This window comes from Falco rusticolus, chromosome Z, assembly GCF_015220075.1.
Source record: "Falco rusticolus isolate bFalRus1 chromosome Z, bFalRus1.pri, whole genome shotgun sequence".
Lineage (NCBI taxonomy): Eukaryota > Metazoa > Chordata > Aves > Falconiformes > Falconidae > Falco > Falco rusticolus.
Genome location: NC_051210.1, coordinates 7083198 through 7108050, shown reverse-complemented (window position 1 = coordinate 7108050; position 24853 = coordinate 7083198). Strand labels below are relative to the sequence as shown.

The 24853-nt window shown below is 37.6% G+C and overlaps 2 protein-coding genes across 9 annotated transcripts in view; one reads left to right on the top strand and one right to left on the bottom strand.

The window, feature by feature from the left end:
* SLF1 (SMC5-SMC6 complex localization factor 1) overlaps positions 1-24115 on the bottom strand; it is a 37852-nt gene extending 13737 nt beyond the window's left edge. The window contains exons 1-11 of one of the 6 annotated variants that reach the window (XM_037374644.1): positions 24021-24114; positions 23424-23552; positions 23205-23280; positions 20611-20854; positions 17708-17870; positions 12874-13005; positions 11355-11408; positions 7445-7603; positions 6722-6888; positions 5219-5356; positions 4392-4557 (exon numbers count right to left, since the gene is read on the bottom strand). In XM_037374644.1, the coding sequence (XP_037230541.1) occupies positions 4392-4557; positions 5219-5356; positions 6722-6888; positions 7445-7603; positions 11355-11408; positions 12874-13005; positions 17708-17870; positions 20611-20854; positions 23205-23280; positions 23424-23552; positions 24021-24029 (1437 nt within the window). In that variant the 5' untranslated portion in view covers positions 24030-24114. Of the gene's footprint in view, positions 1-4391; positions 4558-5218; positions 5357-6721; positions 6889-7444; positions 7604-11354; positions 11409-12873; positions 13006-17707; positions 17871-20610; positions 21610-23204; positions 23281-23423; positions 23553-24020 lie in introns of those variants that run through there. The other 5 variants (XM_037374645.1, XM_037374646.1, XM_037374647.1 and 2 more) reach the window with 5 other exon arrangements.
* Position 24116: 1 nt separating this feature from the next.
* The window catches only part of KIAA0825 (KIAA0825 ortholog), a 252837-nt gene continuing 252100 nt past the window's right edge, over positions 24117-24853 (top strand). For 2 of the 3 annotated variants that reach the window (XM_037374639.1, XM_037374640.1), the window contains exon 1: positions 24117-24212. The gene's annotated coding sequence lies outside the window, so the exon portion shown is untranslated. The remainder of the gene's footprint in view (positions 24213-24853) is intronic. The other variant, XM_037374642.1, reaches the window with a different exon arrangement.

Here is a 24853-nt window from a genome sequence, read left to right as displayed (position 1 = left end):
AGCTTCTCCTTAATATTTTGAAATAAATGGATTAATGCTCCAAATGAAGGGGAAATCCTCTAATTTACTGAAAGTATCGTCTGTTCTGAAAATATTTAAATATTAACATCTCAAAAATATTTTAATTTTCAACCACAAAACAACACAAACATAGTAATGAAAATATATGCAGTATTAAAAAGGAAAAAGCAGCAAACACTTCCATTAAACATGGGAGTTGCTACCCTGTATGACAGCACCAAGGCCTTTTTGTTTTCCCCACTCTGTCCCCACAGCAAGTGGATTGGGGGCATGCAAGAAGCTGGGAAGGGGCACAGCCAGGACAGCTGACCCAAAATGCCCAAAGGGACATTCCATGCCAAATAAATGTTGGGTTCAGCAATACATGCTGGGGAAAGGAGGAGGAAGGGGGGTTGTTTGGGACTGTGGCATTTGGCCTGCCAAGTAACTAACCGCTACGCCTGATGAAGCCCTACTTTCCAGGAAGTGGCTGGACATCTGCCTGCCGATTGGAAACACTGAATGAATTCCTTGTTTTGCTTTGCTTGTGCACACAGCTTCGCTTCACTTACTGAACTGTCTTCATCTCAACCCATGAATTTTCTAGTTTTTGCCCTTCCGATTCTCTCCCTTGTCCCGCTGCGGGGTGGGTGAGCGAGCGGCTGGGTGGGGACTTACCTGCCAGCTGGGGTCAACCCACCACACCATGGACAGCAAATTAAGTAAGACCCAGTTAAACCTTTTTTCAAAACTCTCTTCCTTGTTCTTATTGTTAAGCATAAAAGCTATCTCACTGAGAAAAGCATTGAAGTGGGAAGAGGCTGTTGACTGTGTTAGCATACAAAGGTCACATCAGTACAACTGATGTCTGCCAGCTTAACAAATGTAATTCCTACATTGCTGTTCCATTTAATGCTTTGCCAAGTCAAGTACAGTGCTACAGTGACAGAAGTTTCACAGTGTGTTTTAGTACACATAAAAGTTCTTATAGGCAAGCTTTTAAGTCATAGGAAAATTCATTTTAACTTTTTTACTTTGAATTACAGTTATTTTAGAGCTGTTCTTTAGAGTTCTTTTTCATGTGGTGTAGATGTTTTTAGGGTTATGCAGTTAGACACTCCAAAAGTGCCTAAAACATACTTCCAAGAAAGCCACTGGAAGTGACAGATAGACCAGAAAGACATTTAGTTCTACAAATTTACACCAGGTAATGATATCTGAAACATGGAAGAAAACAAATTAGAAATCTGCAAGATTATGCAACTAAAAAATGGAATTAATGCCTTTTTCACTCCCTTGTCAGGCTATGTAAGACAGCTTTTTTAAAAAAAAACACCAGCAGTACCAGGGATGAAAAGCATTTCTGATACCATTTGTGACACTTGAAAAGCCATGCAACAGCTCAGTGCTACTCAAAATGTTATAAGCAATATGCACATTCCTTTGTAAATTCTAAAACTGTATTAACAGCTTTGATTTCAAGGAACCTTGACCAGGAGTTCCTGAAGCAAACCTATTTAAATAATATTATAAATAATAAATGTTATTTATATTAAAATTATACTGAATATTGATTCAAAAGATCTCAAGTGATGGAAGAACTTCTATGTTCTTTGGCAGTGCATTTTTAACTGCCAGGATAGGGTATCAGTTTTATTCCACCGAACTGTCCCAGAAGATTAACACAGTGATGAGCAAGGGCTTCCAATTTCCTGCCACTAATTTTATTCTGGTATTTTTAAGATGAGGTAAATTGTACCTAACATCAGAAAGGAAATGCACACATATATGTAACTTAAGTCTTTACAGCCCTTCATTCTTTTTTTTTCTGATGTAGGTTATAACAGGCCTGAAAAGTGAAATACCTTCAGAGTATGTAAGCCAAGGAAACTAGCAGCTCAGAATTTCAACATGGCTTTATTCTCTTAGAATACTATAACTGTTTCTGGGCTCTTTTTACATGCATATAGGTTTAAACACATATATAAAACCCGTATTTTTGCAACAAGTCAGCACTCAAAGGGAAGAAAGATATACAGGTATTTTTGCCCCATTCTTGTGCTGATCTGTTGCAATCTATCTGAATCACAAAAAGAAGATAGTCTGATTCTAAAAAGAAAAAAAAATTGCCCATTTTTACCACTTAGAAAATAATGTGTTAGATATGTCCCCCGAAATAATGTAATTAAATTATTTCTCTCTTTTTATTTACAGATATTCTCACTGGAGAACTGCGTGGAAGTTTGGTGTATAGCAGTTGGCATGTTTGTTTCTTCCCATGAGCTAACACGCTTGTGTAAGCTGGGAAACATGGTCACCCTTTACACTGCACTGTAAAACACTTAACTTCTGTGCCCATGCAGACAGCAAGAATACCCAAAGTCCTTCCTTTCATTCAGGTTTCTGAATGGCCTTATGTGTTTCTTGCAAATGTGTTGCCTCTTAAGCTAACAGCTTTTAAAAAACAAACCCGGTAACGACTCACATCCTTGGACTGTAGACAGGAAGGAAAATCTTGTACCCAATATGATATGGAAATACTGTGGGTTTATTTATGCACCTCTAAAATAACAAAAAAGAAGGAGAAAAGAAAACACAGTTCTGCCCACATAGGTGGGGTGGATCTGCTCCTTTGGCTTTCTGAATAACCTTTTCAGCTATGATATGGAATGTTAAATGGAGTCTCTGAATATATTGAAAAATCAGTATATCAAGTTTTAGCATAACAAAATTGGGAGTGCAGAAAGGGATAATGACAAGTTTTGAATGTAAAAATATGATATTTTGGTTTAGAGTGTATTTTTGCCCCAAAAAAGGCAAAGAGGAAAGAAAACACAATACATAAATATGAAGTTAAAGAATAAGGCTGTAAGAAAGAACATACAACACTACAGATATTATGAGGCAACAAGCTGCTTTTTAAGGCTAGAATTCGTATCTGCAGGGATATTGTACATTAGAGTGCAGAAGATCAAAGTGGGAAAGCAATAGGCATCTGGGTTTTGTGCTGAAAGTACAATTCTTATATGTATGTATATAAAGAAAATAGAATCTAAACAAGAGCCAGGTCTCTATGTTTCATGTTATGTTTTATCCTTTCTTTTAAGTTTATTTTTCATATATGTACTACACTCTGTCTGACACAAGTGATTATTCTGCTTATGCAAAGAACAGTTTATGAAAAAGGTATGGCTTACAATGCTGGAACTTGTCAAAAGAAGGCACAGTGGAAAAAAGAAAATGGTGCCTAGACTTAAACTGCAGATTCAACACCAGGAAGCATATGAAAGCAGTCTCATTTTCCAAAGAAACAGAATGGCCACTGACACCAACTGAATGCAAGCCTGCTTGGTGCTCAGTACCTTTGAAAAGGTAGGTTGTTTAAATATAAATATGGTTATAGAAGCCTAATTTTAGGCACTTTTTAAATATCTTGACCAAAGATAAAAGGCAGCACTGTTTCAGAATGTCTCGCTTTGATAGCCCTCAAAAAAGGTAGGAGGTCTGGCTAGGTGAGATGAGTGAAGCTCTCATTATGTTTAATCTTTCTGCTTTCTTAACATAATGAAGAACTACTAGGTATTATATTGAAAGTGCTTTTTTCTCTGGAATACTTGATTTTCTATTGTTGTTCTGTTATTGTATTGAAAAAGTGAATGAAGTACCTATTTATCCTGTGCTTTCACAATAATTTAAAAGAGAACGCAGAGACAGCAGTAAGTTTGTATTTTATGTGAGAATCTAGAAGTCAAAGATGTTTTACAAGGCCTCTAGCTTCTGAAAAGAAAGAGGTGGTATAGAGGACACTCAGTATATTTCAGGTCAATGTCCTGCTGGTCAGCAGGTCACAGAACAGCAATTAAGTTTCCTCCAATTCCATTTCTATGAAAAGACCGAGGGAAGATACCAAATGAAACTAAAGAACTTGGGGGGAAAAGAACGGGGCATTTATTAAAATAAAATAATGCATATCTGTAGAAAACAGCAAAAAACTGTTAGTTTTGTTAGCTTTCTCCTTCCAACATTTCCTGAATACAATCACTGTAAAGCAAGATAATAATTTCTTTCCTTACACCTTATTGTCTGACAGGATGTGTTAAGCTGGTGTCCCTAATGACTACAGTAATACCTGCTGGTAAGGGCATGTGAACATCTGAATGTAGCCAACAAGCTACTCATGACTCGTTTCTTCTCTACAGATCAATATGAGAATCTTATGGATCAATTCATTTCCTTTAGTGGAGCAAAAACCAGCATGCTTCACAACAAAAGGCAGCTATAACAAGCAGCTGTGATACTTACATATAATACCTCACAAAGGAACGAACAAAGGAACACCTTTAAAAAATATGTCAGTCTTCATTATTTTAAAGTATAAAATTCATACTCACATCATTTCTTCTGTTCGATTCTCTATGGGAAAATACGACCCAACCTGCTAGAATATTTATGTGTTTGGTAAAAAGCACTGAGGTTTCGCTTCCCAGCCAAAAGGTCTTCAGAAGAACTGTCTGTGGCATGACTGGCTGATGCTGTGAATGGGTCCCTTCAACCAAACTGTAGAAAAAGGAAGCGAAAACCCCTAAATCTTTATGCCACTTTGATTACTATAGTTACCAGACAGAAACCTTGTCTTCTGTCAAAACACACACAGGTTTGGCAAGTTTTAAGTATGGAAAGATCAGACACAATTTCTGATGAATAATAAGTAAAATAATGATGACTATTACAGTCAGAGCAAAGGAATTCTAATATTGTGCTAATATCACATAAAGTAAACACAAGACTCTTTTTATACTCGATAAACTAAGGAAAGATAATTGTCGGCCTAGCAAAAGATACCAGCTAACTGAATTAAAAAAATTAAAATAAATCAGTATGTTCAAAGTGCTGCTTGTCTACTTTAAGAATGAATATGAAGGCACTGCAAAGCTAAAAATACAACTTTATGAGCAAAATTAAATGCTTACTTGTCATATAGTGAAATACTTATCATATAGTGAAATAACAGGTTGGGAAAAGTTAGAGGCCTTAAAACACAGTTAGAAAAAAACCTATATAAATTGTAATAAACAAACTAAGAATTGGATAAACTGCCATGTCTGTAGAACCGCAATTTCTTAGGGCCATAGAAAAAACAGGGTACAACCTGCTGTACACAGAAATGCATGTTAAATTGTGAAAAAGTAATAAGAAAGTAGTATCCTATAGAACCCACCTTTCTGTCAGAAACTCTACTTCAGCTTTTACTAAATCAAAGAAAAACTTCAATAATGTTTTGTGAACTATCCTCTGTTCATCTTCTCTCCCTGAATCTAAGACTGCATGACAAATGGTTTTGTAATAAACGCAAGACCTGAAAAATACACATCAAAAAATCCATTTATATGACAGAAATCATAGTCTGATCTATTGGCAAAAAAGTCAGCTTTGACTTTTGACAATTTTGACATAGAAATACATTGCTCCCCAGCAACGTTCATAATTTTAAAGCCTTTTTGGTTTTAAAGCTGTATTTTCAAAAAACAGTAACAATTAAAAAAAATTAATGCTTGTGACTAGGGCTTTGTGTTAGATTTTGTATTACAGTGCAAATGAAATAATTTAACTGTATTTATTTTTTCTGTCTCTACTTGAGGTACTGTACAATTACTGAATTTAACAGAACTTCTTTAAAATTATTTAATTACAAGGGAGTCTTGTAATATTTTAGAGACCTTGTAAGATCCTACATACCTTAGTTCCGGTTAACAGTTCACACATATTATTTGACAGGACTACAGTTTGTGATCAAGTCTTAACAATTGTCTAACATGATGGAGATAATTTTGAAGTAAAGTGCAAACATATTTTTTTGGCTAGCAATTTGAGTACTGGAACCACCAGGTATACAACTCCTGGGTACTGACATTCTGCCACTGAGTACTAAAAGATAAATTACTTTATCTAAAAGATAAATTCTCTTCCATTCCATGTGACATGTTCCTATTAAAAATTACTAAATGTCCAGTTACAGTGATTCAAGTACAGTGATTCAATGCCCTTCAAGGCTATAGACATGCTTACAATCATGCACATTCATTTATCTGTAACCATGATTGTACCAAGTTATTTAAATGTTATTAAGATTTTATGACTGTAATAAGAGGACAGTTTCTCTTCCAAATGAACAGAAGAATTAATTTCTATTGATGCAAATCACAAAAAATTCAAGCTAAAGCATGAACTACCCAAAAAGCTCCAATGTACTGAGTCTTGCAGATGTAGTCAGACATCCTTAACAAGATGCTGAAGTTTACGATGAAAATCAAAATACAACATAAAGCTACGTGTTTGTTAAGACTGGAATTTGCTTTGTAACTACAGATATATTTATGTGTGTATATATACATATATACAACAAAATAGCAATAATACTTACATTATTATAATTTATGGAAAGTTTAAAAAATAAAATAACCCTTTTTTAGAAAAGGAAGGAGGACAAGAAAATGTATATTTTTCCTTTCCAACCCCTCCGCTCCTGCCTGTGAACTAACATTTCCTGAAACATAAAGTGAAAGGCCCAAACCTCAGTTACAATTTTAGATCTTCACACACAGTTAATTTGTTCTGGTGAGAATGTGACTTTGGTGCAAGAGAATCCAACTGTACCCTCCAGTCCTCGAGTCTGGACTAATGTAACAACTATTGCACCCAACAAATCCTTAAACTTTCTTACCTTACAAGCATCTCTATGAAGGACCAAGTGCCTTTCTTACAGACAGGACACTGAAGTAGATTCAAATAATAATTTAACATATATGGGGACTTCCAAGGAGGATCATGTTGGAGAACAAGGTACAAAATGTGATTAAGTTTAGCAGAAAATATTGCATCTGTATTTCCCTGTAACACAATGACAAAACAACATTGGTTCCATACTGGCCGAAGATCCACAATTACTAGATGTTTAGATGTTTTCTTTATTCCTTACAATCCCAAATGACCAAATTTAATCAGTGAAGTAACATGTAATTTGATGCATAATTACAAGCTGCAAAATTCAGAGTTTAAAGAAAAAAGGAAGGAAACAAGGAGTGTGATATTCCAGCTGAATGCAACATTGCTTAGAACAAACCTTTTTCTCAATCGAACTGTCTATCTGTGGCTTACTAGGTTAAAAAACAAAAGTCACAAGTGCTGTTTCCAAAAGCAACAAAAAAATTCTGGGCCAATTCTTCCACAATATTTAGAGCACTATATTCATATGGCTTGTAAATAAGTAATAATTAAAAAAAATCCTTAAGTATTAAATTCTTCCCTTACTAACACAAATACATTGACGAACAAAATGAAGACTGAATACATCACTAAAAAAAAAACTACAATGGCAGAAGCAAAAGGCATACTATTTCCATTTCTTGCTTTTATATTTATAACACGTCTAGTCGTCATCTCTCACCAATAGGACATATTCTAGAAGAGAATGAAGAAGTTGCATGGGAGGCATAGAGTACTTCTGACAAGCAGCAAGTTCTGTGACTACATCAGAAAATAAATATGCTTCCACTAATCCTTCAAGTATATACCATGTGCCTCTGGATGGGACAGTACTTTTAACCTAGGAATGAAAAATCTTTGTAAGTAAAAGAACAGCTTAATAAAAAAGACAAAGATAACTTTCAAGAACTAACAAGAAATCTCTAAGTAAAATGTTGGTAATATAGTAATACAGGGAGAAGATTAGAAACTAAACCAGAAATATTACTTATTGCCACATCTTATAAACTGTTGTCATCTAGAAAGACCTTCACTGAGTTCACTTCACTGAACTGGGCTTTCATTGAAAAGATAGTAGGTTTCAGAATGTGCTTCTCTTCTTAGAAGATATGAATACATTTACACTTTTAAAAAACAAATTACGATTCACACACTCAATAACATATCTATAATTTATTCTGGAAAGGTATGCAAAGAAGTGTTAATATTTCCAAAAGTACAGAGTAAATCCCACAGTATATGGCTGGAGCAGTAAGATAATGAGTACCATTGAACAGCTAAAAAAAAATCAGAAAAAAATATAAGATCATGAAATACATCATTTACGAGTACACATTATAAAAGCATAAACCATGGAACTATTTTATCTCCCTAGTTCCCCTATTCCCATATAGCATGTCAGAGAAGCAGCTAATGCTACAGATAAGCACAGGTATTGATCCCAGTGGATGTCAAAGCTCTGAAGATATACTTAATGGCACAGGGCTTCCTTCTTATTCTCTGCCACTCATGACAGCAAAACACTTAACTTAGCAAGCTTTCAGAGGACCCAGAAGGATCTAATGGCTTTCATGAAACACTGTACCTGCTCTGCAATTTCCCTGTTATTGTCTGTACTCTCAGCTTTCCAAACTTTAATTTCCACAGATTAATGATATGAAAGAGGAGCTATTGAAGATATCAGCTACATTGCCATTTATACCTTTCTGCTAGTCCAGGTTCAAGCCAAAGCTAAGATACACAAACCAGTTGCAGCTGTATCGCTAATTGAAGCACAGCTTCCCTTTGCCTGATAACTTCTGTTTTGAAATCCAGCTATTTTGTTGGATCACACAGCCTGAGGCTCTGGTAATTTCAATGAAACTGGGACAGGGAGTCACAATTGAGAGAAGCAGAGTCAGGAAGATCATTGATTGGACTGCTGGGAATTGAACAGTTACATAAATTTATTATTGCTTTAGTCCCTGACAAATCGTAGACTTTATGATCTCTGCCTAAAAACCTGGCTCCTAATATACATTACAGAAAGCTATTCAAGACATCCTACTGATTGTTTTAAAACTAGTTTCAAATTTAAATTAACACAGACTTTCAGTCCAACTGCGGTTTTGAGGTCTACAGAGTGCACTGCTATCATGATGTGCAGTAGTTTCAAAAAAGGTTTCAGTAATAAACTAAAAACATCAGAGGCTCAGGTCAAACCTGAAAAAACTTCTGAAAGAAATGATCACAGTTAAATCACAGCTAAAGTCTCACTGAACGAGCTCCACCTTAGCATCAGACACCCAGTTTGCCTGCAAATGTTTCATTCCTCAGATTCCTAACATATGCTGTTGTTACAGTTGTTAATAACATTATTGTTAACAATAAATAAAGCTGCCCACCTAGACAATTTTCTTTTAACCAAGTCTTTGTGCATCTGGCATTTGCAACTCATTTTTTTTTCAGTTTTTTCATTCATATATGCACTATTAAAATCCTCACATTACATGCAAACAGCAGATCTAAAGAGCAATCATAAACTGTTTAATGGCAGTCAAAGAACAACTTCTCTGTCATCTGGAGTTAAGATGTGTGAAGATAACTCCATATATTGTGCATGTATGAGCATGTTACTACTGGCCCTCATCTGAGGATCAATACCAGCATTTATCTTTTTATGAAATTAAACCTAAATGTTTCTGTCTCTTGAAAATTCTGGTCCTAGAAGAAACAGTAACATTGATGCATTATTTGGAAGGTACATGCAAGATAGGTAGGAACTGGAGAACTGGTTTTCAGTTTATTTGTAAGGGGTAAGGAAGGATGATAGAAAACTGAGGGGATGGACTTTTTCCAGTATCAGCAGACACCTGTTGCAAGGGCTTAATATTCAACAAACGGTACAGATCTGCACTGGCTCGTACTCTGGCTGATGAGAGACTAGCAGTTTCTTAAGCGTTACTGGTACAACCATCAGAACTTTAAGCAGAAACAAATGAAAAATGAAGGTACACAGACAACAAGCTGTGTTTTATATAGCACAATGTGGAAGCAGAGCTGATGAAAGAGAAATAAAAATTTCAGGGAAGATGATAGATAACAGAACACTTAACTGAGTTAAGCCTTCCTAGCAGATGCAAACTGAGATGACTGAATATATAATATGTAGGTTCTAATCTGTTAATTTAGTTTCTAGGTTTTATTTTACTTCACTAGTATTACTGCAAATGTGTATTGTTTAAAAGCCATAAATATACTGCCTATAAAAGTCCCATATCAGATGCAAAGGCTAACAATGGATATTCCATGAAGCTAAAGGAAGTGGCATGTCACGCATAAGAAAAGTATCATAATTAGGCTTAAAATAAATAGATAAATAAATAACAGAACAACAATTTCAGCTTACATGTGTTAAGAAAGCTAAAGTTTTTTTCCACAAATTCAATATACTAAACATTAACATTACATTTTATTGCAAGTCTGTCCAGTAACAGAAATGCATGCAGCATTTTGCCCATTAATGGTAGTGTTGGACAATGACAAAGGCATTTCAGCGCTCATGTTTTAAAAACATTTTTCTCCTCCCCTCCTTACTGTGTCAATGGAAAGAAATCAAATTCGAAAAAAAAAAGATTCTGTGAAGTCTGAAAGCTCATTTTGACAGACTGAGACTTCATTTATATACTAAATAACTACTTATGTAGTACATTTCATGAAGATACCACAACTTCAGCTCCTGAGAAATACAGGAAGCTAACAGATCTTACATTGTTTCCCATTTTAATTTTTAAATAACACAAGTTATCATATAAAGTAGGTCATAGCTACTATGTATATAATGCTTTTTAAGTACTAACAGGCAATGTTTCAATATTGACTAAAGATTTATTCTTAGTATTATAGATAGAAAAGGGAAAAATTTGAAAGTATTTATTTACTTAAGAAATAACGAAGACTTAATAAAACCTGTTGCTGACCTGTACCTGATCAATGGCATATACATGGCTTAGTGGGAAGAAAAAAGAGAAATTAACTAATAGTACAAAAAAAGAAATAAAGTCAAAGTATTATGAAAACAGGACTGGAAAACATAATGTATTCTACTAGCAGTCTGTGCTTCTATAGAATCTGAAACCTGAGTGATGATGTTAAGGCTTATGCTGTAAGAAAAAGTACTGTTTCTACAGTGAGACAATCTTCAGCTAAAGTCTGTCTCTATAGCAAAAACTGGTGAGCACTGCAAAAAGTTAGCTATTATTTATGCAGTAGCAATAAAGTAAGTGCTTGAATAATTTAGGATGCTCTAAATCACGTTAGGGCAATCTTTACCTCTTCTTCTAACAATAACCAGTCAGGTTCTTTTAACTAGCAGGATTAAAGACTTTCTTTGTAATAAAGGGAACAGTAGTGAAAGTGTCGTAAGAATGAGCAACATTCAACAGCATTCTAATGATGCTCTTTCACTCTTCAATAAACTTTATCAGAGTTTTGGACAACATAAATATTTTAAAAAGTTTATTTGATAGCTAATTTCACAATGAAAGTATGTTTGCCTAACTTCATAATAAAATTCCATATATGCACCGTGCCCTCTTTGTGAGAATCCTTACCTCCGGAGTGCATTTGTTCAGGCGGTGCTTTTGAGCAAACTTGTGCTTAACAGCCTGTAAAACAGGATAAAGTCAACGTGCACACTGGATACCAATAAATATATTCAATACTGTATAGAACTCCCAAAATGACAACTTCCATTAAATACAGTTCAAGCAAAACATTCAAACATGGCTATCTGTTCTTATTTATCTTTTTAATATTGGGATGGCGAAATTATGAAATACAGGTTAGTGACCTAAAAGGAAAATATAATATGGGCAATTTTTCTCCCCATTTTTCCTGTCACTCTCTGTGCTTGTTTATGTGGTTGGTATGTAAGGACAGTTTTACTAGAATGGGTCCACTTAACCACAGTAAAAAATATTAAGCATTTCATTTTTTCTATGGCAAAATGAAAACTTTGGACCCCTCTTGCAATTCACCTATAATGTACAGATATGGCAGTAGGTGGAAAAAGGTATTACTATTATTGCTGTATCTAATTACAGCTTAGTGTTACCATTTATACTAATATATGTTACCAAAAAAGTCTTTTAGGAGAGATTGTCTTCAGGATTATGATTATTCTATCTGCATGCAAGTACACAATAGTTTGAGAGAAAGATAATGGGATAAGAGCACTTGTTGTTTGTAGCATACATGAAAAGTCAACAACACATTTATTTTTTAAAGGTCTGGCAGGTCTAGTCTTGATAAAATGTCACAGAGGATGCAACATTTGAAGGTGCATAGATTTAAACAGCAGGAGACTTCTATTTGTTAATCTTTTGGTTAAACATTGTGTACATTGAGTACTTAAAATATTCTAAATCTTCTGCTACTAAGAACTTATACTAATACACATAGAGAACCTGAGTTTGCAGTTAAAAATATCATACAGTGCTTTATGTAACGCAGCTCCTACAAAAATAATTACACACTATCATCTGCACCACTGTAACTTATAGAGATAATATATCCTAATTCAAAGTAATTAACTGTTTTTTTTTAAAGATATGAAACAGTGGTTTTAATTCCTAATGTAGCACGTTTATCAGGATTAGACATGTGACAACATTAAAACAAAAGAGTGCATTTATCTCTATGCTTTACTTGTCATAAAAAACACTTATATGAATCAACAAAATGCTTGCTCTAGGGTATGGTTAGTTTTAAAAATGTGTTAGTGTAATTCAGCTAGATAACAGGAAAGTCATAGAAGGCCTGTAATCCAAAGACATTTTGTTGAACAACATTAGCTACTACTTATCTCATATATTACACCGAGATTTCAAGTAGTCCACCATGTCTTCCACACACCCATGCCTACCAATTACGATAACTAAATTAGATTTTGATTAATGGTAGATGTAGTAAATACGGGATTATTAAACACTGCAGGTTAAAAGGCATTATTACTATTTCAAAAGATGTTAAAATATCTACTTTATTAGCTCAGTACTATAATGAAAAATAAATTTAATAATATAAACTTCAGATTTTATACTAAGAAAGCATTAATTGATTGTTACTTACCGCAGCAAAATATATATGTTTTACAACAGCATTTTTCATTTCAGCAAGCTGCATGTTAGACACGATTTGGTCTGTTTCTTGTGCTGCCAGGAAACTGTTCATTTTGATATCTTCAGTATTTTGTATTTCATTCTGTGCAAAGCAAAAAAATACTTCTTAGTTTCAAAGCTAATGCTCTAACCCAGCTTTTACATGCTGAGTCTTTCTATATATTCTATTGTAAACCCTTGCGTGCATATACATGCTTTTGTAATTGTTCAAGTGTCTACATTATGTGCCATATGAACAGCTGGTGGTTTGGAAACAAAACACTGATGTTGTAGGAACCTATAGCATAGAAATTGTCAATGTAAGCTTCCCCATAATTATTCTTCGTAACTGGCTTTAAGTCTGACCCAATCCCTGTGGCTGAAACAAGAGCTGTATTTCCACAATGGATTCTCTCTCAGGCATTTTCAAAACACCAAAAACAAAGTCCACACCTTTTCGATTAGTCAAAAATGTAGTAAAGATATCTAAAGACGTTTGTTCATCAATTTGGCTATGACCATGCATTCATTTTATAAAGGCCACTACAATGAAATTTTTTCTAGTTTTTGCCTGTAAGTCTGAACTAGTAATTTTAAATTTGTAAGTTCTTTAGTTGTTGTTTTTGGTTTGTTTGTTTGTTTTTTTAAAGTATTTTATTCTCTAAGTCCATCTATCATTTCCAGCTATTTTTTCAGCATAAGGAATGAGCAAATATTTATCAAACTGGTTTCCAACTCATTCTGAAAAGTCTCTCAGCAAAGACACAAGATAACTTTTGTTCGTAAAATACAACTAAAAAAGTATCTAAAAGTTATTTCAGGATGAGAACAATTAAGCCTCAATGTATGCTTTTGATCAAAGATGCACAGATAAAACACCATCTTTGTTTTAGGCAAATACATGTATAACTAATTACAAAAGCAGCCTACTCCTGCAGTGTGAGGAGTTACGAAAGGTACTGATGACCATATTTTATTCAGAACAGGTTTGGAAGGCTTGGGGCAGCTGGCCTAATTGAAACACCTGAATCTGATGGGTGAATCAAGTATAGGAAATTAGGGAAATAACAGCAGGCAAAAACCCACAGTGAATGCATTGACAAGACGCAAGCCATGAACAGTTTATACTTTTAGGTTTTCAAAGTAAAGTCTCCAACACTGAACATGTTTCATACCGTTTTCAGATTTTCCCTTAAATGTATAATTCAAATCAAAAGTATTTGGTACGTGTATAACGATATTTCTCAACAAATACTGAGTTTGTTGCATATTACAGAAAAGAGTTAATTTAGTAACTTCAAAAGAGCTCTCAATAGCTTTTGATGAGCCAAGGATAACTGAATTCTGATGCATTCATGAGTCTTTACTTCTTGTGGTACTTTCTGCACATTATTTTCAACATGCCTGTAAAAATACTTGTATTTAAACAATTTATAGTACCATCTTGGCAAAATTTTATTAATTCCAGCATGTATCCAACAAAGTATTTAAGGCGTCCATTTAAATTTAAGTGTGAGATTAGGTCCCTAAAATCATACATGTTTTAATATCTTGAACCAATAAATCTGTATAATTTGACGCCTTGTAGGATCAAATCATTAATGACAATCCCTCAGAGTATTTTAACACTGGAGTTACGAGGTTGAGGTTATAAGAACAGATATAAAATACAAAGATGAAGCAAAGACTTGGTTCAAAAAAAAAAAATCATAGCAAGAATAGTCTGAATGTCACTGCAGGTCCACTGAAGAGAATACAATACTGTTTTGCTGAATTCAGCAACTGGACATATACGTAGGTGTTTAGGGGAGGAAGGAGGGTATTTATTTTTGCCAGAAGTAGCAGTCAAATAGCAGGACTACCAATTTGCAAAGTTAAAGTGTTCTAATGAATTATGTGCCAAGCACTTCTGGGAGGGAGAGACAAGAGCATGTCCGTAACATTCTTTGATAAAGCCTAATACATTTGGACAAGTGCTGTGATTTGATTGACTATGTTTTATACTTTTACTTTTAAGAGACTAGGAGTCTTGGCAGTTTTCTGAGGTTCTTTAGATGCATTTAAATAGAAAGCTAATGCTCTCTTGGCCTCTGAGGTGAGTTACTTTAATGAAGTCTAAAAAAAAAAAAAAGATATGTGCAAGCTAATGGACTGGTTAAGCTGGAAACCCGTTTTTACACCTGGGAGGAATTCAGGGTGCATAGCAAGAACCACATTTTTTCTCATAGAAATTAAGAAAAGTTAAGGTAGCCACAAAAACTTGACAACCACTCCTCTATTAAACGTAAATGTCTATCTTAGCTGAGAGGTGTAGTAGAGAACAGTTTCTCTGAACATATTTCATTAAGAGAGTGAACACTAAACTAAGATCCCATGTTAACGTGTGTTTTATTCAGGCTGTAAATGTTAAGATCCTTCAACCCTCTCCTCACCCTTCCATAACAGCTTTATTGCTTGTTAAAACAGGAATAGTCAGGTATATGCTTTGATCTGAAGAATCCAAAGGATTTTCAAATGAAGTAGGTTATTCCTAGTAACACAGTTTTGGCTCCTATTTGCTTGCAAAGGTAGTATTTTCAATTAGTAGTTGACTATAATTGCCCCACAGTACAAGAAACTACCAGACTAAAAGCATCTTCTGAGGCCTTTGAGTAGTTCAAGGTCAAAAGGTCAAAATGCTAGGAAGTTCTGAATAGTGCATCTGATAAGCAAACAGCTATGAATCATGAGGCATCTCTCTCAAGCGAAACAGTAAAAAATTCTAATTCTAGTGAATTCCACACATAAAAGAAAATTCACAAACTGTGACAAGTCCCTCATAGTTCAGATGGAAAGATGAAAGAGAAGCAAGTTGCTTTTCTTGCTCTGCCTTATGTTTTGCATCACTGTGAATTTAACTCCTGATCCAATTTTGGAGCTGAATGGTAAACCTAACACTCCAAACCATTTGATATTGCACTGAATGCTTCATCTGGCTTAGCCATTCCAGCAAAAATCTGTCTCCCTAGAATGATGACCTTTACTGCGGCTTCTCTCTTCATATAGGTCCATCCAGGTCCTCGTGCCTTAGTGGATCTGATGATGTACTGTCTCATGTTCTACTTTAGGTAACAGAAAAAGCTATTACAGGGACTTTGGAGAGTCCTCTTCTACCAACCAAGAAACACTGAGCTTGCAATCTCCAGAATTTAACACTTTTGACTAGTAAAAGAGAAATTAAGTTTTGTCATGGATGGCAACAGGTTTTCTAATATGGAAAGAGACAAAGCTGAATCTTGTCTTTGCACATGTGAGCGTCATGTGATTTGAGTTGTAAGGACTCATTAACATTTTCTGAAATACAGACAATTATGTCTCTTCTGACTCCACACATCACAGTTCTGCAAATAGCGAAGCATTACAGTATATAAGCTGTTGGTATATAAGCCATTTTTACCAAGTCCTCTTTGCATGCTAATATATTTGCATGGAGTTGAGCATCATAACCATACCTATAAGCATATGGTTGCTTATAGAATTCTTCAGTTTAAATTCATTTTATCTGTTTACAAATATGGACTGATCTTTCTACAGTAACGGAGAGTTAAAGGTATGCTCAGGTAATGGTTCATACAATTATTTTAAGAAATCACAATTCTTGCAGTATCAAGCTCAGTGCGCTGAAAAGGGAATACAGGTGATGAGCTTACATTAGATTCCTACCATAGAAATAGTGTAAGTGAATTTTCTCTGCCTAGTATACCATTCCCTCACAAAATTCACACTGCAACCTCCAGTTCTTCCCAGCCATGAAGGATGGCGAGCAAACTGATTTGAGTTCAGAATCTGAATTTTAACAATCTACAGACTTTTTTACAATACTTTATCTATAATGGTATGAAAAAAGGTAGAATTGAGGTTAGTTGAGAAGAAAGTAATTTCATTGATCTTGAATCATGAAGATACAATATAGCCAAACTCAGTAAAAAAATATGTACCTTCACATACATAGGTAGACAGATAGATAGATACATATACACATTTGAAAGCCCTACCAAAATCAAGAGAATATAAATGAAAAATAGTACCTTTTTTCTTGGTATTTTGTGAATAACTATTTAGCTGATGGTTATCTACACTGGGACCTTTTCTTAGTAGCACAAAGCAAGAGCCAAGGAAGAACACGAAGAGGAAGAAGAAATAATGTATGTTTCCTTGCTGCTATCTCTTCTGGTCTAAAAGTCTAAACCAAAACACTGTTTTCGGAGAGACATTTTTTCTATTACAGGATCACAGGATGGTTGAAGTTGGAATGGATCTGTGGAGATCATCAGGTCCAAAGCCCCAGCCCAAGGAGGGCCACCTAAAGCCAGTTGCCTAGGATCATGCCTACACAGCTTTCAAGTATCAGCAAGGATGGAGACTTCTCAGCCTCTTCAGGCAACATGCTCCTGTGCTTCATCACCCTCACATTAAAAAAAAAAAAAAAAAAAAAAAAAGTGTTTCCTGACTTTCAGATACAACTTCCTGTGCTTCAGTTTGTACTCACTGCCTCTTGTCCTGTCAAGGGCACCACTGACAACAGCCTGGCTGTTTTCTTTGCACCCTCCCTTCAGGTATTTATATATATTCAAGAACCTTTCTCTTCCCTTGGATAAGCAGTCCCTGAATCAGGAAGTTGTATTGCCTTTAACTAAATTACAAAATACTCAGGCTGATCATAATCCCTATTATTAATGCTGCATCATTTACTGTAACCAGTAAACCTGACAAAAATTGCTAACAATGAAAGATTAATGTTAGATTATTTTTCTTAATTTACTTACCTCAAAAAGGTAATCTCCTAGATATTGCAAAGGGTAATATTGAACTTCAGAGAGGCATTTTCTCTTTTGCATAGGGAAAGTTTGTAGACTGCTAAATATATGAGTTACATTGTGCTCTACATTTTCAGATGAACATATGGTTGCCTTTCCAGCTTCAAGAACTCTAAATAAACATATCAGGAAAGATGTATTTACTGCATTGTAGTATTACTGTTGAAAACTACATTATCATTCACAAATTACAAGCATGCAAGTGCAAGTGAATAAGGGTTTTCTAGATGTATGGCACTGCTCAAACTTCGTTTGGAGGATAAAAGGGCACTTCACATCCTTCAGAAAAGGAAGTGACACAAGAAATTCTTCTCTTCACAATTTATCACTAATAATTAAAATCTACATGTACCTCTTACATATGTGACACAAAGCTTTACCCGTGCAGTTTTTCAGAGATCAAATCTGGTGACAGCAGCTACAATTTTTATGTCCCCCACAATCATGATGGTCTTTCAAGTAAGTTTTGCAATTAATTTAGTAGTTTACCAGAACTGGAACCTGCTTTTCTGAACCATAACATGGTATTTTCATAACACAAATACACTTTTTAACTTGATTTTGGAGTCATTTATAGTGTTTGGTGCTGTCCAGTATCACACAGAAAACAGATTTGTTTGTCTTTGGGACACCATTACATGTTAAGTTTTCCCTGGGACAATTTTGAGAGTTGTACTGCTGCAACAATTCCCATCTTTTAGAAGAGATGCCAGACAAAAAAAAAAAATGGTGGAAAAAATAAGGTCTTTTGACACGCTGGATATATGTTTTATTTTTCATAATCCAGGTATGTAAAAATAAAATTATGTTGATCTCTCATCCTTACCCATCCAACAGCTAGGCACTAAAGGTAGGAAGAGCACAGAAGGGGAAAAAAGGCACAGTGTTTTTAAAGATTAGAGGGGAAAAAACCAAAAATCAGTCTTTCCCCAAAGCTACAGTGGCCTTCATGACTGAAAACAGCACTTGCTGGAGACAAAAACTATCTACCTTTCAGTGTTTTCTGACCGAGTAAAAGGATACCTATATCGGTGTATGGGTAACAGTCTGGAAAAGAAAGATTCTTTGCACAAAACTGCCTGTTCCCCTGTCTTGCTGATGTAGTTCCTGTTAAAGGTTACTTCCATTGCAAAGGGAGTTGTGCAAGACATCATTTTAATCATGTTATCATGAAGATCTGCATAAGCAATTTTTACAGAAAAAGAAACAGCATTTTTTCACAAGTGTAGCAGGATGGGTGCGTCTTTCTGCAAGACAGCACATAGTAAACTTTCCTGCTCAGCCAAGAAAACAGCATACTTACAATGTCTTCAGCTGGGAAAATCAGAACATGGTAACTTCAGATATACCTCACATTGTCTTTATGAACTACAGACAGACAGGTATTCTGTGATGCAGCATGCATCCCTGTACCACGATCAACCAGACAAACAGCACTTCTCTTCTTGCCTATGCATCTGTGCCTGACCTGAGTACTCCTAACTGGGATTTCAACAGAGTAGGACAGTATCTGCTCCTGCAGTGAAACTACAACAGTGTCAGGGGATGTTTGCTTTTAGCATACCAGAAGCAAATGTTATTAATATGCTTTGTTTGCAGTTGAATGTAGTATTGAAACTATGGAAAACAAATGTGTAGGAAGAGTATGGGGAAAAAAATTGCTGTCCCACAATTCTTGCACTTCCATTGTTTCCTCTTCCCTGCTTTTCCTTTCCCCTCCGAGCTACCTGTATTTACATCTTATCAGAAACATGTACTACAGTAAAGATTTAGGTCTTTAGAACTACAAGAAGCTATTACATAGATGTGATGCAAAAACCCATAAGGTCACTCACAGTGTGGCCCAGGTCTGTAACAGCATTCACAGCTGGCTCAGGTTACCCACCCAAGCAAAATAACGCATCCTGTTCCAGCTACTATTCAAATGTAACATCCACATAAAATATATGATTACTCATAAAAAGTGTAAGCCTGTGTGCCTTGCCTCATGAACAAAGTTTCTGTAAGCAGTTTACTTCAGATGCAAACTGTCGTGGTTTAACCCTAGAGAGCTACTAAGCACCACACAGCCACTTGCTCACTCCCCCCACAGTGGGACAGGGGAGAGGATCAGAAAGGTAGAAGTGAGAAAACTCAAGGGCTGAGACAAAGTTAATAGGTAAGTAAAAGCCACACAAGCAAGCAAAGCAAAACAAGGAATTCATTCAGTGCTTTCCCTCAGCAGGCAGATGTTCAGCCATCTCCAGGAAAGCAGGGCTCCATCACATGCAACAATTACTTGGGAAAACAAATGCCATCACTCTGAACATCCCCCACTTCCTTCTTCTTCCCCCCGCTTATATACTCAGCACGATGTTCTATGGTACGGAATATCCCTTTGACCAGTTTGGGTCAGCTACCATGGCTGTATCCCCTCCCAATTGCCAGTGCCCCCCTACAGCCCTTTCCTGGCAGGGCTGCAGAAACGGAAAATTTCTTGAGTGACTGTAAAACATTACTAGGCAACAACTAAAAACAGTGTGCTCTCAGCATTGCTCTCACACCAAGTCCAAAACATGCCACTGCACCAGCTACTAAGAAACTTAACTCTATCCCAGCTGAAACAAATGTAAGCAAATGTGTGTTATTTTTGAGACTACACTAAAAGAAAGCAAGAAAAGCAGTAGGCTAAAGATTTAAAGCAATTTTATTATAAAAAGTATCGAAGTATATTAATGGAAACAACTCAAGAGTTTGAAGAGCTGGAGGTTATTACGGACAAAATTAGCTAAGATGGAAGAACAAAAATGTGTTCAACCACTCAATAAGAGTTCCATTTTTCATTATTTGAGGTCTAAGACATATCCTCCTACCTTGTAATAGATGCCATTCGTTTATCACCTTTCTTAACAGAGAGGACAACTTTCCATCTGTGGAAGGCCCCTGGAGCACCACAGCGTGTCAGTTCTTTGCGCCATCTTTTAGGTGCAGATTGCATTTGAGGTGAATAATGGCTGTCTTTTTCAATTTCATATCCCCATTCGTACGTTGTTTCATCAAGCCATCTGCCACTTTCGGCACTATTAATTACATACTCCTTAGTTAGTATCCACTTTCCTAAAAAGCAAATGAACTGTCAACCACAAAAGATTTTTTGTGCAGACAAATGGCAATCAACTGAAGATCTAATACAAAATTAACTTCAACCTTTCTTGTGCAAATAAAAGCTGCAATTGTAAGTACCATTTTAAAAACTTCTTCCTCCTACAAGAGTTCTCCTCTTCACACTTTAGAAGCAGAAGTCTCACAATGCCACTGAAAATGATCGTTTTGTTTTCTTTTAGCGATGAAGTACTTTTTCACCCTTCCCAGACAAAATACTTGTCTATCTCCTCAAAAATTTGCAAATGGAATTTTTCAGCTTCCCAGATTTTGTTCTTGTCACTTCCACAGAACCTTGTTTAACCCTTTATTTTTAATATAATTTGACACTTTTACAAATGTACGGAAATGTAGTAAAATGAAGAAATATTTTACCACCAATGATTAAAAAGAGGAAGGAAGGTTTTAGCATCCAAGCCATTTCTTTTATATATTCTTAGTATTACTTGCACTGCGAGTGTAGTGAATACCAATATTAGGGGGATATGGGTTTAGACTTTTGTCTTTCCCCTTTCTTCTTTTCACATCCTTTTCTCTCATCCTTTGGCTCCACCTCCTCCGCCTCTCCTCTTTCATCTTCTGCATGTATGCTTTTGATACTGTATGTAATGATCTTCCCCTTTTTCTCTGTCTCTCTCTTCTTACAGGTTCAGGTCAAGAGCCGTGGTTAGTACCCTGCTCCTGTATAGAAACAGTACCTACAGAAGACACTGCGAGAGAAATTGACTTGAATTGTGTGAACCTAATTGGTTTCACAGAACAGCAGGGTTGACTGGCAAAATGTCTCAGTGCAGGAGCACAGATGGTACTTCTACATAACCTAGCATAGGTACCAGTAGACTTAGGACTGGAAAAGGTATGCTGTGCACAACCTGTATGTTAAAATCACTTTCATTCAAAGTTTCCATCTCAAAACTTCTGTCAACTAGGAAGTCCATGAAGACTGGCACCCTTGTTATTATTTCTGTTTACCTCTAAGGCATTCTAAACGGGTTTAAATGTGATTTTTTACACTTACTCAGGAAAAACTGCAGTAGGAATGAGCACACTCTCCGCCATCAAGGGCAAGAGCAATGATAATGTAAAAACAGCATCTCTCCCAGGATTAAGAACTACTACATGATGTGGGGGAAGATTTGAAAGTACAGAAACATGGCAGAGTTTTGCATTGCCATGGGGACAGTAATTTATCATTTCTACTCAGTTCAAGAAAGCATCTCCAGATGTTTTAAATCCCCCAAATTAAGAAAACACTAACTCAAAGGTTTATAATAGTTAAAGCAAAGCGCTATGCCACAAATCTATCTGCGTTTCAGTAGCTTCCCCCATGGAAACTTTTGGGCTGTTTCCTTTTTTATTAGAATGTGATCAGAATTTTACATTAGTACAAGAAATCATATATATATATACACACACACATACACAGAGCAATAGATGATTGAAAATGTCTACTAATATAGTATGTAAGTATAAATACAGAATCAAGAAATACACATGTATCTTTAAACCCAGATCTAGGTTTAGTTATTTCTGTCTCTTACTTCTTAAATTTAAGATTATCCCTCATAAAAATTGCTTTAATGCTTTGGTATAATACAATATAGGGAAAATAAAGACCACATTTAACCAGTTAATAGATTGGTATTGTGAAGTCTTGTAACACCACAAGATTTTCTAAACTCACCATAAAATCCTTCCACATAATCTGTCCATAAAAAAAAAATCTTAAAATACAGAATTCTCATTCTAAAAGCATTTAGTTGCTTATGTATGGGATTTCAGCATCAGGCCCTAGGTAAAAGCAAAGCAAGAGGAAAGCCAGAGGCTTGTGTCAGAATGGCAAAAGCCTGGAGTTTTCTCTTGCTGCATAAACCACAACTTACAGACAGTGACCTTTACCAGTGAATGTTGCGTGCAAATTTGGTGTCAAAAATCCATGCTGATTACTGGTGTCCATAGTCCCTCTGTCACCTTCTCAAGCGATCCATTTTTAAGTGTCCCAATCTTATGGGTATGACTTCATGATCTAACTAACATATAACAAAGCTTTCTGTCTGGGAACAGATGCAGATCACATAAAGGAAGATGGCAGGACTATCATTTAGGAAAAAAAATCCAAACCAAAAAGTAGTAAATCAGAATTTGAATATAACACTGTGGTAAAAATCAAGGTTAATGGAACAAGGAGAACGAGGGTTAGTAAGAAGGTTCACAAAATGAAAACAGGTAACCAGAAATCTTTTAAGGGTCATTTCCAGTCCTACGTCATGATCCAATGACATTTTACAGGGAAGCTTTTACTCACCAGCAGCACAGGCAGCTAAGAACTTTTCACTCCTGCACAGCTTTTTTGCTATAAGATGTGTACAATTTCTGTACTCCTAATAAAACAAAGACAAAACAACACACTTGTGTGACTAGAAACAGTTTAACTTCCCTAGCTATTTACACATAACTCTAAACTACTGCATAGCCCTTTCTTTTAAGGCTTGCATTTTTACTTTCTGCTCTAAGCATCAGGTACCTTAGTGAACAATACCTTACTATCTAAAAAAACACAGTCCAGTTTCAAAAGCCATTTACGTAGTGCCCTTTTCTCTTGTTTATTAAATCTGGTTAATTGGATTATCCGTTTCTGGCCGCCACCTGCCATCTGTTAAAAGAAAAGCATAAACACACATAACAGGCATCACCAAACGCTGCTTCCATGATCTTGCTAGCAACTCCTACCGGTTTTCCGATAAAAAGGGAAAACAGAGCGCGAGGAAACCAACGCTACCCGAGGGGGGGGCACGACACACGCGGAGCCGCCGCGGCCTGCCACAGCCCGGCCACCTGCCAGGCAGCACCGGCCAGAGCCCCCGCACCGCGGCCAGAGCCCCCGCACCGGCCCGCGCCCCCCGCCGGGAGCGCAGCCCAGCCCCCGGGCCCGCAGGCGCGACGCTGCGCCCCTCAGGCCCCCGCTCCGCGACCGAGCGCGCCCCGCCGGCGGGAGGGCTTCCCGCCCTCAGGGGGGCCCCGTAGGGCAGTGCCCCGGGGCGCGGCGGGCTGGCCGGCGGCCTCGGGTGGGAGCGAACCGCCTCCCGCTCTGCGGCGGGGGCAGCCCGGTGCACTCACGTACACAGGCCATGCTGGCGGGCACCTCCTCGCTCCCCAGCCGGGCCGGACGACCCACGCTCGCCCCTCGGCGCGTTCCCGCCTTCCCCCCGCCCCGCCCCCGGATGTGGCGGCGCGGCCGTTCCGGGACGTTGTCACTGACGCTCCGCGGTCGCCGGGGCTTTGGGCGCGGAGCCGCGGGGGGAGCCCGGGCTGGGTAAGTGGCCCCCGGCAGGGCCGCCGTTCCCCTCCCCTTACCGTGCGCGCCGAGCGAGGAGGCCCGCTGCGGCCCGGGGCTCCCCGCGGCCGCGCTGCTCTGCCCCGCGGCGCAGCCCAGCGTTGCGCAGCGCCGAGGCTTCCCTGAGCGGCGGCGAGGGGCTGTGGGCGCCCCCCCCGCGGCGGGGAGGGCGGTGCCGGCGCTCCTCTGAGGCGGCCCCGCTGGAGCGGCGTGGCGGGCCCGGCTTGGCGCCTCGGAGCGGGGCGGGAAGCGGGGGTCTTCCCTCAGGCCGAGGGGACGGGGTCCCTCGGGCTGGCGTGAGGCGGGGGGAGGCTGGGAAACGCGCAGGCCCCTCCCCAGAGTCTCTGGAAAAGCACCGTTTCTGTTGCTCGGCAGAGTTAGAAGCCGCCTGGCAAGGGGCTGTGCTGCGGGGCGGAAGAGAGGTCCCTGGGCGGAGGAGCCAGGCAGAGGGGCCGGGCGGCGCAGGCTGGAGCGTCTCCCCTCTGGAACGGGCTGTCTGTGGCAGTCAGGAGAAGGACCAGGGATTGCTGATCCTCGGTGCCCTTTTCGCTGTGCCTCAGAGAAACTTTCAGAGTGTCTTGTGCCACATGATGGCTGATCCTCAGGGAAGATGGCCAGGT